Source organism: Cornus florida, unplaced genomic scaffold (assembly GCF_030987335.1).
Source record: "Cornus florida cultivar Cherokee Brave unplaced genomic scaffold, ASM3098733v1 CherokeeBrave_3.0.0_Hap2_Chr09, whole genome shotgun sequence".
Taxonomy (NCBI): domain Eukaryota; kingdom Viridiplantae; phylum Streptophyta; class Magnoliopsida; order Cornales; family Cornaceae; genus Cornus; species Cornus florida.
This window is the reverse complement of record NW_026775579.1, coordinates 85,610,330-85,627,673: the sequence shown is the minus strand read 5'-3', so window position 1 is coordinate 85,627,673 and position 17,344 is coordinate 85,610,330. Positions and strand designations below refer to the sequence as shown.

General features: G+C 34.8%; 3 protein-coding genes across 6 annotated transcripts; 2 read left to right on the top strand and 1 right to left on the bottom strand.

Annotated features, from left to right (window-relative positions):
* Nucleotides 1–1,814: 1,814 nt before the first annotated feature.
* On the bottom strand, nt 1,815–2,785 carry LOC132274842 (uncharacterized). The gene is made up of 3 exons (XM_059776183.1): nt 2,639–2,785; nt 2,251–2,354; nt 1,815–2,112 (listed from the first exon to the last, which is right to left on the bottom strand). Exons 1-3 carry the CDS (start codon nt 2,642–2,644, stop codon nt 2,025–2,027), a joined length of 198 nt encoding a protein of 65 aa, XP_059632166.1. The 5' UTR covers nt 2,645–2,785; the 3' UTR covers nt 1,815–2,024.
* Nucleotides 2,786–5,227: 2,442 nt separating this feature from the next.
* Nucleotides 5,228–13,180, top strand: LOC132274839 (ubiquitin carboxyl-terminal hydrolase 2). Of its 4 annotated transcripts, none has more exons than XR_009470529.1 (4): nt 5,231–5,613; nt 6,028–9,068; nt 11,638–12,391; nt 12,472–13,180. XR_009470529.1 is itself a non-coding variant. In XM_059776181.1 (3 exons), exons 2-3 carry the CDS (start codon nt 6,034–6,036, stop codon nt 10,693–10,695), a joined length of 3,054 nt encoding a protein of 1,017 aa, XP_059632164.1. In that variant the 5' UTR covers nt 5,228–5,613; nt 6,028–6,033; the 3' UTR covers nt 10,696–11,625. The 4 variants fall into 4 exon arrangements, 2 of the variants coding, with proteins under 2 accessions (XP_059632164.1, XP_059632163.1); XR_009470528.1 differs by having other exon boundaries at nt 12,460–13,180; XM_059776181.1 differs by lacking the exons at nt 11,638–12,391; nt 12,472–13,180 and adding an exon at nt 10,677–11,625 and having other exon boundaries at nt 5,228–5,613.
* Nucleotides 13,181–13,243: 63 nt separating this feature from the next.
* Nucleotides 13,244–16,979, top strand: LOC132274841 (PLASMODESMATA CALLOSE-BINDING PROTEIN 3-like). The gene is made up of 3 exons (XM_059776182.1): nt 13,244–14,244; nt 14,414–14,447; nt 16,647–16,979. Exons 1-3 carry the CDS (start codon nt 13,932–13,934, stop codon nt 16,879–16,881), a joined length of 582 nt encoding a protein of 193 aa, XP_059632165.1. The 5' UTR covers nt 13,244–13,931; the 3' UTR covers nt 16,882–16,979.
* Nucleotides 16,980–17,344: the final 365 nt, after the last annotated feature.

Genomic DNA, 17,344 nt, shown 5'->3' with positions numbered 1-17,344 from the left:
CATGTGAACTCAGCAGTTACAATAAGAGAACCTGTCAAAACTAAGGTCCGCAACATGATTGGTTTTGGATGGATGTCTAATTACAAAGCTATAAATATAGTCTATAATGAAAACTTTATTTGCCTAATGGACTGCCGCTGCATTATTCTTCAATACAAAATTACGTGTTCAAAGGCTTGGGAAACTTTTATTTCTTTCTTACTCCCTCCATTAATCTACCCTATTGCCAACATGTGGAAATAATGATACATTTGGATGAATCAATGGATTGAAATGAAGAGATCTAAATGTTGATTAAAAACTTAAGACTTAGATTGTCAAGCCCAAGAGGATGTTAGAGTAGAGGTGTGAGAGATGTACCTTATTAAGACAATAGTGCAACTCGTATCCTTATTGGCATGGATTTCAAATAATACCTTTTAATTGTTATTTGGAATCCATACTTATAAGACCTTTAAATCAATTTATACTTATTAGATCTTTAAATCAATTTATACAGCTTCTTGATACCTAAATCTAAATCAATTTATACAGCTTCTTGATATCTAAATCTAAATCAATTCATACAGCTTCTTGATACCTAAATCTAAATCAATTTATACAGCTTCTTCAGACCTAAATCTAAACTATCATATCTAAATCTAAGATATATTCCTTAAATAATTGAGCCTAAATCCAATCATTTTAAATCCCTAGAATCAAATGGAACCTAAAAGTACTTCGGGTCGCTATTATTCTAGAATTCATGGGGATAAACTTATAGGTTCAAGTACCTACTTCTAGAGGTAATAAGGTCAGTTTTAATACAACCTCCTTAAGCAGCTTGCTTGTTAAGTTAATTATGTCCTCAGTAATTAACCTCATGTATTTTACTAAGCACTTAAAACTCAAGTGACCTCCATATTATATACATAGGGGTATAGCTAACCTTTTCATGTTGCGAAATGGATGAATGAATAAGTATTGCGTGTCCTCGAGAGGTACCAAGTGGATTACGTCCGGGTACCTAGACAAACCTCTCTTTGTTCTTCTCCTCCCCCTTCCCTCCTATTTGTCCTATTTTTTCCTTCAAGTGTTTCATTTCCTCTCTTTCTCAAATATTCTTTCTTCCAAACCACCACTCTTTTTAAGACAGCCCCTATGCTCAAGGTCTATAATGCCATCTTGCATGATTTGCATCCTTTTTAGACATTTATAAGACATTCCTTTTCAGTCGTTCCTAGAGATCTTTGAGTTTTTTTTTTTTTTTTTTAATAGTCCCTATATGATTCTTCCATCTTAGGAAATTACAAGACAGTAGAGTAGGTACACATTCAATTCCACGGCATAATGAAAGTACATAGCAGTAACAAAAGCCAGAGATATCAGATATCAAGTTTGAAATACTAATATGGGCAGCATTTAAACTTTAAAGGTTAAACACAGCCACTTAAAACACCATTTGAGAGTCAGCAAGCACTTTTCTGCCTATGACTACCTAAGAAAACAAAAATGGGCTGCTGTTCTTGCAGAACATAAGAGTAGGGTGACTCCAATTCAGCAATTCAAAATGTGTCATTTACCGGAAGAAATCATGGCATTTTGCAATCCATCTTCACCTCTCCTAAGCCATCACTAAACCCACAAAAAATCCACTAACCGTAAACCAATTTTCAACAATAACTTAAAATATTGCTAATTGCCTGGGTCGACATTCAACGAATGTGTCCTGTCCCCTTTACAAGTACCCATCATTATGGTTGCAACTTAATAACATTCACATCTCGAACAATTATTCTTAGATAGCAATTCAAATTAAATAATTGTAAACACCATTTAGCAAGAAAAGAACAAATTCATATATCAAATATCTATTCAAATGACAGCCAACATGGCATCTTATACAAAACATGGACTGTTCCTTTGCATCAGAAGATACAAATCGCAGAAAGACATTTACGATACAGATTCACAAAGACCCACAAAGCCTCGATATGAAAGATAGAATTCAAACTAAACACAAATTAAAAAAACCATTAATTTCGTTATTTCTTGTTGCTTTTACCTCCAGCATCGCCCCCAGATGCCCCCTGTGCCTTCTTCGCATTCTTTTCTTGAAGCGCTTTCGCATCTCTATATACATAATACACTAAATTAAATACTAATTTTTTAAAAAAACAAAAAATAAATAAAAAAACTGAATCTTGGGGGAAAAAAGAAGAAGAAAAAACTAAGGCAATATTATAAAATAAATAAATAAATAAATAGAACCTTTCACGGCGTTGTTCAGGGGTCAACCCATCGTCTTTGTTCTTGCCCTTACCACCGGTTCGAGCCGCAGCTCTTTCGCGATCACGATCCCTCTGATTACCGCGTTGGTCAAATTAAGGAAAAAACACACATAGAATCTATACATGCACATACATACACAGATATATATATATATAGACACACAATTTATCATATACATATGTAAAGCAGTGAATTGTGAATGGGAAACATCAAAATCCTGAATTAAACCTAAATTTTATGAAGTGAAATCATGAATTCCTGCATCGAACAGAATCAATTGGAAACATTGAAATTGATTCTAAACATAGAATAAAATAATAAAACATCCAAAATTGGGAAAAGAAGGAACAGAAAGATCAAGGATATGAGTCATTGCGTCTCGACCTGATTAGGAAATCTTGCTGAGAGAAAGAGAAGTCGGTGAACTTTGGGGTTCTGACACAGAGAGAGGAGAGAGAGAGAGAGGCAATTATTGCTATTTACGGTTCAGGGCTGAGTAAGGGTAATAATAGGAACCGTTGATTAATAGGGAAAAAAAAAAAATCGGCGATTAGGACCATGACAGCTCAGAAATATGATTGGAGGACATTATTGGGTGTATAGTGGTGCATGGTAATGTAAATGTAAGTTTGTAAGGTGTTTCAATACTTGGCTGACCATACTAGTGAGAATTTTTTTTTTTTTCTTATTGGCACCAACAACTCACCTGGACAGATCCTTTGCGACCAACTCTAAGCTACAAATCTAAAAGTGTTATTGACGGTCTCACACCTAAGTACCAATAATATATTGGTGAGAATTGTTTATCAAAAACTCACTTTAATTTTTTTTTTTAACCAGAATTATTTTATGTTTTTGCATACAGACTAAAGCATATTTTATAAATTTCCTTTTATTTATTTATAATGTTAGAAAAGGCTCGAATCTTTTATCATTTACCAAACATTTTTCTTTGAATGGGTGTTGCTTTCCTCCAATTTAGCACAATTTGATGTGAAATTAAGCCAAACTATTTATAAAATGGACTACAGTTTTGTGAAATTTGACCCAAAAAAGTACAAATATAAAGTTTTAAAATTTATAATTTTTGTAAAAAGAATAAATTGTTAATATTTTGAAAACATTTTTTAAGAAATAAAAACATAAAGAGTTTTAAACAACCTGAAAATATAGTGTAGGCTTAATTTTCTAAAAACATTTTTCAATAGTTTTGAAAATGTAAAACAGATCCGGAAAATAAAAAAGAACATTCTATGAAACCTAATTTCAAATATATATTCCTTCATACCTATATATATATTCATGAATTTTTAAAATTGGACTATTCCTTTATACCTATCCATTTTAATATCATGTTACTTTTAAAAGTATTTATGTGATAAGAGAATAATATATGTTTTAAAGAAAATTTCTAAATGGCCATAGTTAGATCAATTATGTTGCATGGAGTTCAGCATTATGCCAAAAAAAAATGTATATAACATCTTTATCAAGGGTAATGTGAACGTTGCTTTTGGCTTTTCAAATACTGTTTTCGGTTTTTTTGGATTTGAAAATTGTTTTGGGTAGTGTTTGACTAACTTTAAAAAGAGTGCTTAAAAGAACGTTCAACTCTCCAAAACGTTCTTCTTAAATATACGGGAAGAGCTTTGGGTGTATTAAGAAAACTTTTTAAATGACAAGCGTACCCTTTGTATTATCTGATAAAAAATATAATTCTAACAGTATCCCTAAAAAAAAAAAAAAATCACTGAATTTTATTTCCAAACCCTAATCAGAATGGATTAGTAGACAGCTCTTGCCATCTTCTCCAAGGCCTCTCTGCCTGCGTCTGCTGTCAGCTTGCACTTTTTCTTTTTGGTCTCTATTTGTGGTAGAAGACCAGGCTTCTCTTTAATGTTTAAGAAATCCACAACTCATCATTATAGATGCAATTTATTGAGTCCAATTTGAAAGTGAAAAGACAAGATGAGGAGGGGAAGGTATCGAACTTTCTGCATTTGTATTAAAAAAAAAACTCACATCAGTGTTATGTGGCAATATTTCTCTTCACGCTCACAAGAACGATCTATCAAGTATTCAATCAGAGAAAAAAATTGAAGAAAATTATTGTTGCGGACTATTCTTTTTTTATTGTTCAAGTTCCAATAACTCATTAAATTATAGAATTGTGAAAGAGCCATTAAACAAGAGATCAGAGTGTACTTCTTCAATCTTCCAATCTATAATTTGACCTTGGTATTTCTTCTCTGCCTATTTCTTCATGTTTTTTTTTTTTTCTTCGATTTTATCTAAATATTTTTGAAACTCCTGACGAACAATCACCAGCTCCATCCTTCCAATTATTTACCATAAAAAATAAAGATTTTTTTTTATTTTATTAGATTAATTCACAAGTATAGCATTTTTTTTTGTGAAAAAATGGAATATAATATATCATTATAAAGAAATTATTCATTATAACTATTACATGGTGTAATGGACCCAAGCACATATATCATTTTTTTTACTTTATTATAAGTCTATTGATCGGTTACACCACGTTACAACGATAGGTTGCAATAAATAATTTATCTTATTACAATGGTTCAAAACACTTTTATCCTAACTCGCATATTCATTATTTACTTGAGAGACAACTTGAACATTTGTCCTTCCATTTTAAAAATTAATAAAATATCAATTTAAAATTATTGTTGAACTACAAGGCTTTTATTTTAAATTTTTACTTTCAAATATGTTTAGGAAAAAACAGAAGAAAAAAACCCTCTCTTAAATGGTTGAAATTTAAGTTTAGCTCACTTAAATTTTTGAATGAAAATTTATTTTATCCTTTCTTTTATATCATACTATTATTAAATATTCCGGTAAAGAACATTGCTATATGACATTAGTACTTAATTCTTACAATGAACAACAAAACCCTAACTTGTTTTTTACACACCCCAATTTTATGACAACTATATATAGAAAACTGAAAGTTGAGAGAATCTAAGCAATAGGTGAGATATGATTGGGTATTTTCCTTTTCCTTACTCTGCATTTCCTATTTCATTACAGATTTAACCCCAAAGATAAACCCTTCATCTCCGTCACTACAGTTTTTTCACCACCACTACCACCGCCACTGTTTCTTGCTCCTTTCATTGAGGGGGGAAGAGAGAGGGTAGCAGGTGCGCCAAACACCTCACAATATTCACGCCACTCACCTCTCTCTCTCTCTCTAAAATACCTTGAAACCCTTATCATCAGATCCTAATCTTCCAACATCAGTCCTCTTTCTCTCTCCCCATATCCATTGACGACTTCGACTCAGTCTCTGGTTGTCTCTACAGATTTCAGGTAAATTTCCGGTTCTTACTATATTAGTTTGAATGTTTGTGTTTTTCTTCACATGTATGATTGCTCTGAAGAAATTATAAATGTTTTTCAACCAAAATAACATCTAGGGATCTCTCAGGAACACAAATTCTGTAATGGGTTCTTTTACTTTTTTCGCAATCCGTGTATTTGTTTCGCGCTGTGCCCATCTTCTTGACATTTTGTTGTATTCTTGTTGAAATATACACAAACACAAACAACCAAATCATACATGTATGTTTTGTGCATATTGTTTGAATATGTTGGTTTGCAGTGTGTATAGGCTCTCTTTCTTTGTCAGGGTTGATTTATTGATGATTGTTCTTTCTGGTGTTTGTTGTTGATTCTTTTTACGATGTGGGTTTAGAGTGAATTGTTGTTTTCAATTGGTTCTAGGGATTAATGGGGCAAAAGAAGAAACCCCGAAGTGGTCAACATGATAAGCGGGGTGCAACCCGTTCTCAGAGGACTGTTTCAGAACCAAACATTCCAAGTATTGAGAGTGTTGATGATAAAGTTTCAGTTTCGAAAGAGAGGAAAATATGTGCCCATCTTGAAAAGGGTATTGATTTAGACAAGTTTTCTTCAAAAATTCGTTCTGCGGAACCTGTTAAGTGTCAAGATTGTAGGGGAAGTGCGGTCGATAGGCGAGGAAGGGGTAAACATGGGAAGAAGAAAGAAGGTGGTTCTGCAGACTCTAAAGCCATTTGGGTTTGCTTGGGATGTGGATATTTTTCATGTGGAGGGATTGGACTGCCAACCACTCCTCAAAGCCATGCAGTTCGGCATGCCAGACAATCCCGTCATCCCTTGGCTGTGCAATTTGAAAACCCTCATCTTCGATGGTGCTTCTCGTGTGAAGCACTCATTCCTGTTGAAAAATCAGAAGAGAATGGTGAACGAAGAGATGTGTTATCTGGCATTGTGAAAATGATAAAGGGGCGATCATCTGAAGGCTCAGTGGAGGTTGAGGAAGTTTGGTTTGGGACTGGCAGTGTTACAAGCGAATTAAAATTAGAAAAGGATTACACAGTATCAAGTAGTTCAGATGGAAGAGGTGTTTATGTTGTGAGAGGCTTGGTTAATTTGGGGAACACTTGTTTCTTCAACTCAATCATGCAGAATCTATTGGCGATGGATAGATTGCGAGATTACTTCATGAAGCTGGACGTTTCTGCTGGGCCTCTTACTGTTGCTCTGAAGCAGCTTTATAATGAAACTAGCCCGGAGGCAGGCTTGAGAAATGCAATAAATCCGCAATCCCTTTTGGGTTGTGTTTGTGCCAAGGCTCCCCAATTTAGGGGATATCAGCAGCATGACAGTCATGAGTTACTCCGTTGTTTACTTGATGGGTTGTGTTCGGAAGAGTTGAGTTCAAGAAAACAAGCTAATTCTTCTCAGGAAGATGGGATATCTCCAAATCAGGGTCTTCTTTACGTAGATGCTGTCTTTGGGGGCCAAATCTCCAGTACTGTTTGTTGTTTGGAATGTGGACACTCCTCAACAGTGTATGAGCCATTTCTAGATCTCTCACTACCTGTTCCAACTAAAAAACCTCCATCTAAAAGGGCCCAACCAATCTCCCGACCCAAGAAATCAAAACTGCCTCCAAAAAGAAGTGAAAGGATTCGGTCAAAAGTTAACAGAGATATTACTGTATCAGCTCCTGCTGTTTCAAACTCCCAAAATATTGGTAATTCTTCTTGCCAAATACAGTGTAGTGTTCCTGTTGCGGGAAAAGTGGTGGCTTCTTCGGATGAATCTAAATCGCCAGAATCCATTGCCCCAAGTACTGCAGACAATGACAAGGGTGCAATTTCTCATAATTTCTCAGCTACTGGGGAAATTGAAAACAAGCAATTTTTTGAAAAGGTTACTGAAGAAACGGGGGATTCATTGGACAATTTGTCATGGTTGGATTACCTTGAACCAGATATTGCCTCAAATGACTGCAATATAGATGTTCATGGGGGGGCGACGAATGATCACATTATGACTTCACAAAATAATGATGATTCAGTAATTCAAGAGTCTGGAAACAAGGTTGCTGTTCAGATTCAGAATGAAGTCTTATTGCATAATGAGTTGGAATCTAGTAGTCAGGTTTGCTCACATTATATGGAGAAAACTGTTGCTTCACCAGCTGATTTGACGTTTTTGGATTACATTGAACCAGATATTTCTTTAGACAACCATGACAGGGCTTCACAAAATAGTGGTACGCCAGTGATTCTAAACACTGGAAATGAGGATGCTGTTCAGAATAATGTCTTTTCACGGAATGATTCAGAATGTAGTAGTCAAGTCTGTTCATTTTATATGGAGTCAAGTCAAAACGTGGATACATTGGGTAATTCCCGGGAAGATGAGCTCCCATTACAAGTTCAAGGTTCTGAAGTCTTGTTGCTCCCATACAAAGAAGAGACTTCTACTCCTGACGAGATGTTAAGAGGAGAAGGTGAGGTCTCCTCATCAGCTATTGGTTATGAACAAGATTCGTTTGATGGTTTTGGAGGCTTGTTTAATGAGCCTGAAATTGATGCAGCCCTTAGTATGAAACCTTTGTCAAGTGATAATAAATTTCAGGCTAATGAAGTTGCAGAAACTGGTTTTATGGATGGACATAGTAGCGAGTCTGATCCGAATGAAGTTGATAATACTGATTCTCCAGTGTCCATAGATAGTTGTCTGGCTTATTTCACCAAACCAGAGCTTCTCTCCAATGAACATGCGTGGCTTTGTGAAAACTGTTCTAAAACTCTTCTAGAGCAGAGGATGATATCAAGAAAAAAAGAGAAGATTCCGATGTCAAAGAATGGAATAATTGGAGGTGAGGATAGAATACAAAGTGCTCCATCGGGTTCAGGCAAGGAGTGCTCCTCTCATACTGAGGTCGGTAACCTTAGTAATGGAAATATTAAGAGTGATGGATTTGGTGCTGTTGATGAAAGCTTGGTGTCACATAATGAGAGCGTTGATAATAATGAGAACTGCATACTTGAAACTGGTCAGAAAGCTGAGATAAACAGTGTAGCTTCCCAGTCGGATGAAATGAACAATGCACTTCCAGAGTTATCAGAGTCTTCAAGTAGCTATAAAACTTGTTGTCAAGAGAGTTTTAATGGTCAAGCCAGTGATTCTTGTAGTGTTCATGAGCCAAGGAGTTCTGGTTGCAATGCTGATAAAGTTCAGCAGAGGGAAACCCGGTTGTTTGCTGGGGGACGTGAATCAGAAGGAAGTGAAGATGACAAGACAGATTCTGAGAGCGTGAAAGTGAAGAGGGATGCAACTAAAACAATCCTCATTGATAGGGCCCCACCTATTTTGACCATTCATCTAAAGAGATTCAGCCAAGATTCTCGTGGTCGCTTGAGTAAATTGAATGGCCATGTGGATTTCAGAGATGCTATTGATCTCAGTCCATATATGGATCCCAGGTGTGCTTCTAGTATTCAGAGACTTTATTTTCTTTTTCCCTTTGCTATATCTACTCAAGAACCCATTTTCTTTTTCTAATTTTTTTCCCCTCATTTACAACTTCTAAAATATAGTTAATCATGGTGCCATCTCTCCCACTGCACACAAACCAGATAACACTTCAAAATTACAAACTCCACCAAATCATGGAAGTCATGAGTAGGCAAAGAACTCAACCCAAACCCAATATTTAGTTCAAGAAGTTAATGGTAAAATCCAAATAGTTCAGGAATTCTCTGTTTGCAATTTATCCTAGAAAAAAGAAAAGTCATACCATGTTGCTAAAATTGAATGTGAAGTACCAAAGGATTTTAAAAATATCAAAACAAGGCTAATGTAGGAATTAGCTATGATTCTGCTTTTAACATTAATCTGGAAATTAATCAGTTAAGCTTTGTGCGCGCTGACACACGCACAAGTACTTACATAGTATATGACATGATCAAACCAGACTTGCTGTCAATATTAATGTTCCTGCCACCCTCAATAACTTTTCGCAGGATGTATCTGTTGCCAAACCAACCAACGGATTGGATGTTCATCCCATGCATGTTGTGCATGCTGAAAATCAAGTTGATGGAAATTCGGAGCTGCCTCATCAACTTTAGACTCCAAATTAGAGTCTACTTCTAAATCTTTGTCAATTGAAATGTAAATTTTTAAATCGGACACCTACTGTATCTTAGCAACTTGATATTTGGGTTAAGTGGATTTAATCCAACTTATCAAATTTTTTTTTAAAAAGTTGGATCCGTCCAATGGTAATATGACTGTAATGGAAGTGTTGTTGGGGGACTTTTAAATATTTATCTTAAATCAGATGTAAGTTAATCATGACACACACTCCTTGATAGTGGAGGAGGTACCCTCCCTTTTTCTGATTGGAATTAAATAGCCGAACCTACTATTTTTTTAAAATTTATTCAGTTTTTTCTTTTCTTATTTATGCTCTTAAAGAGCTTCAAGTGAGGTGAAACTGGTGACTGCCTCCTTCCTTTCCATATCTTTCATCTGAGTAGTCAGCTTCTTGAATGAACAGGCATCTTTTCCTCCCTTTCTAACGCATCCGTTGTGACTTCACCTTCCTACTTCTTCTATCATCTGAAGAAGAAGCTGAACCTTCAACTTCTTTGCCCTCTGCCCACCTTTTTTTGTCTGTTTCCTGTTCAAGAGATGGCAAGCTTATTCACGATTTTTGATGAGAACAGCAGCACCTGTCGGTTTGTTTTTACTAGAATTATGGTAAAGTCAACTATCAATATTTATTGAGAAAACAAAATCCAAATTTAAACCATATGTGAACAAAAACATTAAAATTAAAGAGGGCTTTACTGACTTTTACATAGAGGGAGAAGACCAATGATGGTCTTTTCTATGGAACATTTGAAGCTTGGTGTGGGTTGAGAGGACTGGAGAATGTTTCTTATCTTGAATTATCTCAAGACACTTTTGAGGATACTATGCGTGCCATGCCTTAGTTTTAATTGTGATTGGTTGCATAAATATTCAAAATTTAGAGCATTTCTTTCTTGCTAAATCATCACAAGTTCCATATCGGTTGTGTACAGAGTGGTGTTGTACTTCTAATGAAGGTAAAGAGGATCCACAAGTGACCGATCCTTTTGGGTGTGAAATCGTCAAGTTCCATATCAGGTGTGTACAGATTGGTCTTGGACTTCTTATGTAGGTATGGGACTGATCCTTTTGGGTGTGAAATCGGCTATGTGGCAGTGGTGTCAGACCCAGCTTAGGGGTACTACACGTGGCTCGTGTAACTGTTGAGCGGCTCTTATGTAGATATGTGGGTTCCCTTTGCAAGGGCTCATTGGTTTGGTCAGGGGAGTCTGTTACAGGCTCTGTTGCATAGTCTCTCCTATTTCTCTTACCTACCTGTCTTGACACGATACAACATGGGTGGTACATGATATGTCTTTTGGGCATGTCCCCAGTGCCCTAAGATTTGGGATGTGAGAAGGTCCGACACATGTACATAAATCCACATTCGATACGCCCAGTTCCTGGTAACTTAGGCTATGGAGGCATGTTCTAAGTTCCATAATTGGATTTATTGTGTGTGTTCCTGTACTCCATAAATTTTTCTGTCTGTTAAGTTATCTGATGAACTAATTTGGAAATGAAGACGAGTAGAATCATATAAATGCTCTTTGATATCTTTATTTTTATTTTTTATGCATTAAATGGGACAAATTTTACACACACTTAACAAAGTGGACATCCACACAACCATATTGAAGTTTTTATAAATGCGCTAATTCAATTCAAATATCACATTTATTCGAGCATAGCATGCATTGGTGCTCATCTACACTTTTTTTACATGCTTTGCACTCTCTAGCTACTTGTTACATGTGCTTCTTCTTGTTGGTATTTTGCAACTGGTTCCTGATTTCTAATCTGTTGATGTAGCCTGTTTCTACAGCAAGCTCAAAGCTTTGCTGTGTGTCTTGATATGAATTTCTTGATTTTAAGTGGTAATAGTTCTGAAGTTATCTCAAATAATATTTACAGGTGCACAGAGAGAGAGAGGTACAAATACCGTCTCGTTGGGGTGGTGGAGCATCGGGGGACAATGAGAGGAGGTCACTATGTTGCATATGTTAGAGGAGGTGCAAAGGGCATGGGGAAGGCTGAGAGAGAAAATGGAAATTTCTCGTGGTACCATGCCAGTGATGCTTATGTGCGAGAGGCTTCTTTGGAAGAAGTTCTTCACTGTGAGGCCTACATCTTATTCTATGAATTTTTTTGAGAAACAGCTCCTCTTCGCATTCTTTTTGTGATGTTTGAATAGAATTTGGGAATTAATCCAAGCACCCGCACAGGAGGGTACAACAATTATTGTACCCATTTTTTTGATTCAGAAAAGAGAGAGAGAGAGAGTACAACAATTATTGTACCCATTGTTTTGACTTGGAAGAGAGAGAGAGCGACAGCAATTACAAAAATATTGATACCCATTTTTTTTTGTTACAATTGCCAAGAATCTTTGCTATATATATTATCATCACACGAATCATTTGTGGGATGGTTTCTGCAACTACTTAGTGCCGAAACACCAGGTTCATTTGATTTGTCATTCTCTGTATAGCAAGTTTTTAGTTGTTCAGAAATCAGGATGTGGGAAATATGTGTTTCGGATGAAGGTCAGGCGAATGATTTTTCTTAACTGCATTTGTCCAACCTATAGCTGGCGGAAAATAGAAGCCGGAAATTGATCTGTCCTGCAATTCAGCTAGTGTGAAGCTGTTGGCGCTATTAAACGAAGGTACAGATAGAAGGCACTTTTTTCTGATATACTCAATGATCTAACATACTGCAAATGATCTGAAGCAGGGATGTGTTCAGTCCCAGAAACAACTTGCAGGTCTTGGACAGATTCACTAGGGCATTTACAGCCAATGAGCCTTGTCCATTGCCAAAAGCTTGAGATGATGAGAAGCAATCAGATGACCGGTTCCTGATGCAACCATTGTCGTGACAACAGCTCTGTGGCATGTTTGTCTGGTCGTGGAAGCTAGTAGCTGCCTCAGTCAAAGGCGGGCTAACTACACCTGTGCGGAGTCAATTTATATTGGTAAACATTATTCTCTATCTGGATGGCTAGGGTTTATACTGAAATTTTGTTGGTCGTCAAGATGATAAGAGTTGGAGAAATTGAAAATACTGAGGTCTGGTTTATTATGTCTATCTACATCAAAGAGATGAGAATGCACTCAAAGTCCAACCCATGAATTTCAGTATGAACATTTCCGGTGGACTATCAAATGTTTGAACTATACTTTCACTACATCTCACGAATAAGCTCTAGTCTAGATGGAATATGCTGTTTGCTTGAAGTTTTGAAAAAAAAAAAAAAAAAAATATCACTGCATCGTTCCACTGTGGAATCCCTATGAAGACAAAAAGTGTCACAGAGTCCTATTAAGATTACTTGTTATGTAGGTTGGTCCAGAAAGCCATATTACAACTGCTGGTTATGTATTTTAGTGGTTGCCTTTTACTTTAAGAATACTATTTTTACAATCAATACAGGGACTTTGGTCCCTTTCACACATTCATTATATATATATATATATATATATATATATATATATATAGAGAGAGAGAGAGAGAGAGAGAGAGAGAGAGAGCGAGAGGTGTGATAGATACAACTGTGTAGTTGTTCCAAAGCAAATTAAGTGAAGAGAAAAGCTAAAACGAACTTCATCTCGGTACAACAATCATGGATTATCTGCTTTTGGACTCTGCAGATTATGTTAGATTTCGGACCTGGCCAAAACAGTATAAGAATTATGCTGTCAAAGTTCTGCAACACATTAATTTAAAGTACGGAAGCACCACATGATTCAGTCAAATTTTATATACTCTCGTCAGATCAAATTTGATCAATATTCAAACTGAAACTTTATACTACGTATTCACTGATTAGTATTATTTTATTTTAAATTACTTTTGAAACAATTAAATTACCATATGCTTTTTTATTTTATTTTTTGGGTATCATATCTAGGATTCTAGTGCATATCTGTTGGTTCTAACAACATATCATCTTAGAGTACAAAACAAGGCAAGCTGGTACTTTCACTAATATTATATTTTTATATATACTATCCTAAAATTTCTCATGCGTAACTCCAAAGTCCAAGCAGCAATATTCATTCAAAGCCGAAAGAAGAAAAGAAAAAGAAAAAGAAAAAAAAAAAAAAACTCTACGTACCCCGGCCTTTTGATTCTCTCTCTAGACATCCCTCTCTCTCTCTCCTCTCTTCTTCTTTTTTGTTTTTGCTTTACCAATCACTACTGCCATGGCAGCATTGGTGGCCAAGGTGGTTGTGATGGCAGTGGTAGGGCTATCAATGATGATCACCACGGTGGAGGCGGCAACCTGGTGCGTGGCGAGAAGCGGAGTGGGAGCGGTGGCGTTGCAGACCTCTCTGGACTATGCGTGTGGGGCAGGGGCGGACTGTGCACCCATTCAACCATCTGGGTTGTGTTACCTTCCGAACACCGTTGAAGCACATGCTTCCTATGCCTTCAACAGTTTCTACCAGCGCAAGGCCATGGCACCTGGCTCATGTGACTTCTCTGGCACCTCCACCCTTGCTGGAACTGATCCCAGTTTGTCACTCTCTCTCTCTCTCTCTCTCTACACTTTCTCTCTCTATATATCTTTGCTGGATTTTATTTTTATTATATATAAAAGGATCCGGCCAAATCTCTATTCCGAAGACAAGGCTAATATAGGAATTTATTTTATTTTTATTATTATTATTTTATTTTTTTTCAGGTTATGGGTCATGTGTTTATCCATCGTCTCAGAGGTATGCGTGGCCACTTGCTTTTATTTCATTTTCTTTTAATTTTTTTTATTTTCATCTCAATTGTTGATACATGAATACTCTCAGTCTTCTAATTTTTTGGGTTTAGAATGCCGTTTGTACAATTTCCCCTTTTTAATTACACGCCTATGTTAATTTATATATATGGTGAATGCCATTTATAGCACGTTAGGTTTCGAATAGCAGTATATATGTATTTTAAGACCGCTATATGTTGCATAAGAGTTGGGAGAAGTTCGAGGCATTTGGTATTCATATATTTTTTTTTATTAAAAAAACACAACTTAAACTTAAACAAATTTAAAATGAATTTTATAATTTTTTTTTAAATATAGACAAATACTTAAATATCATAATAACAAAAATGTGAATAAAACTGTCGCTAATAAAATAATATTTATTTATATATTTATTAATTGGAATATTTTTGCTAGCTTGAAATGAGAATCTTGACACACAATTCTGGCCTATTGTTTTTTCTGTTACTTCGACATTCTTTAATTACACTTCGATTTCCTTTCTAAAAAGCACCAATAATCTAAGAATTCCAACCAAAAATAATTCACATTTATTATTACTTATTTTATTTAGACCACTTTTCTTTCTTTATTGTCAAGTAATATATACCATTTTTATTTTTGCCCTTTAAATGGACAAGAAATTATATAATTTCTTGTCCATTTAAAGGACAAAAATGAAAATTGTATATGCATGCGACACGCAAGAGAGAAGTTCTAGAATATTTTACCTAGAGAAGTATAGAGTGTTAAAAATTTTTAAAATATTTAAGTGATTGTACAAATTTGTAGAGGATAGAAGATTCTAAAATATTAGGAAATTTGGTAGAATGCAAGTAATTTAAGAGATTAAAGTAGAAATATGAGGTCTATAAATAAAAAAGGATGTGATTTGTAAACAAGAAGTTATGAGAGTGAGTGAGAGTCAATACGGGTGTAATAATTCACGAGGCGATATTTATCTTTGCTAGAATTTATTATATATGAGATATAACTTCATTATAAAAATGTATACTCTCCTGAACAAATTCCTCTCGAAAATTTCATTTTTTACCCAATTCTATTTCTTTCTGTATTTGTGATGTGAGAAAATTTTCTCCCACGTTTTTGTATATAAAAAATTAAAAAAAGAAGAAAGTTTAATTGCGTTCATACATTAGTAAAAGTAACCGTCCCAGTTAAATATTTAAAAAAGTCTTAGGTTGAAAGAATAATAAAAATAAACTAGTAAAAATAAATTGCGGTTACAATTAAACTTATAATATTAATTAAAATTATCCTAAAAATAATTTTGTAGTCTCCATATGGAAGGGTTTGGTTGAAAGAATAATAAAAATAAACTTGTAAAAATATATCGCCCTTACCATTAAACTTATAATATTAATTAATTTAAAAAAGTCTTAGGTTGAAAGAATAATAAAAATAAACTAGTAAAAATAAATTGCGGTTACAATTAAACTTATAATATTAATTAAAATTATCCTAAAAATAATTTTGTAGTCTCCATATGGAAGGGTTTGGTTGAAAGAATAATAAAAATCAACTTGTAAAAATATATCGCCCTTACCATTAAACTTATAATATTAATTAAAATTATCGTAAAAATAATTTTGTAGTCTCCTACGAAAGGGTTTCATCAAATTTTACAAAAATATAAGTAATAAAGTTCTCAGACCTATATAGCAAACTATATATATATATATATAATGTTTATATCGATCAAATTTGGCTACATGACCCCCCTTTCACCACTGTGGTCCATCTAAAGCCATAATCTCAATTAAACCACTCACTGTGTATGATAAGTTTTTCTTATCCAAACTTATATGGATATAATTTTGTCACTTCCAGCTACACTATGATGTCCTAGAATTCATATCAAGATCAAGAGGGGAAAAAAAAATGTACAAGGACAGTGTGTTTTATTCTCAGTCAATTTCAACTAAGATCTGCAATTTTATTGGATTGAAAAAGAACATGTAACAAGGAATTTCTAGCCAAACGAGTTATATATATATTAGTTTAGCAAATTTTTTATCCTGCACTGAATAATGTTCGTCTTAAAATTATATGACAAAGTGTTGTTTTTTCTATGCAAATTGTGATATAATGACTTGATTTTGTTAAACAAATGCTTACTGACTTGCATTCTGCAAGTTTTCAGCGCGGCTGGTGGAGGGACAACTATACCGGCCACGACGCCAACTCTAGGTGTACCGATGCCGCCAGGAACCACCACTTCACCATATGGCAATGGAGGACTCACTCCCGGCGTGGGATCTGTTGTACCCAACATAGATAATTCTAATTCCAAAGCTTCCCTGGGGTCCTCACACACAATATTTCTGGTTTCTGTCTGTATCTTTGTTGTTCTCTCATTTTTATTTCAACCCATGTAGTCTTTGAAGCTCCATTTCATTGATTTAGTTAGGAGGACTAGGTTGATTTAGTACATTTTTGTTAGAAGTTAGGACTTTTTTTTTTTTTTTTTTTTTTTTCAGAATACCATATGATTTAATGTTCCAATATTGTCAGAACATTGTACTTTTCACATGAAATTCAATTCAATTTTAGAATGGTTATTTTGATGAATCTTTTTTCCAGATCTATATCATGAAATTACCATCTTTTAAGTATTTATGAATGCTCGGAACCAACAATCAATTTTCAAGATCTTCATGTGTCTCTCTTGTTGTCTTTATATAATTTATAATGCTGAAAGAGCTAAATTTCTCAAGACTTTGTCATCTCATTGTGCTAAATGTTGCAAGCACAAAATCAATCAATTTTTTGTTTTTGACCTTTTTCAATAATCTCGACCATTATAGATTTTATATATGGATACTCGAACTTTCATCTTAC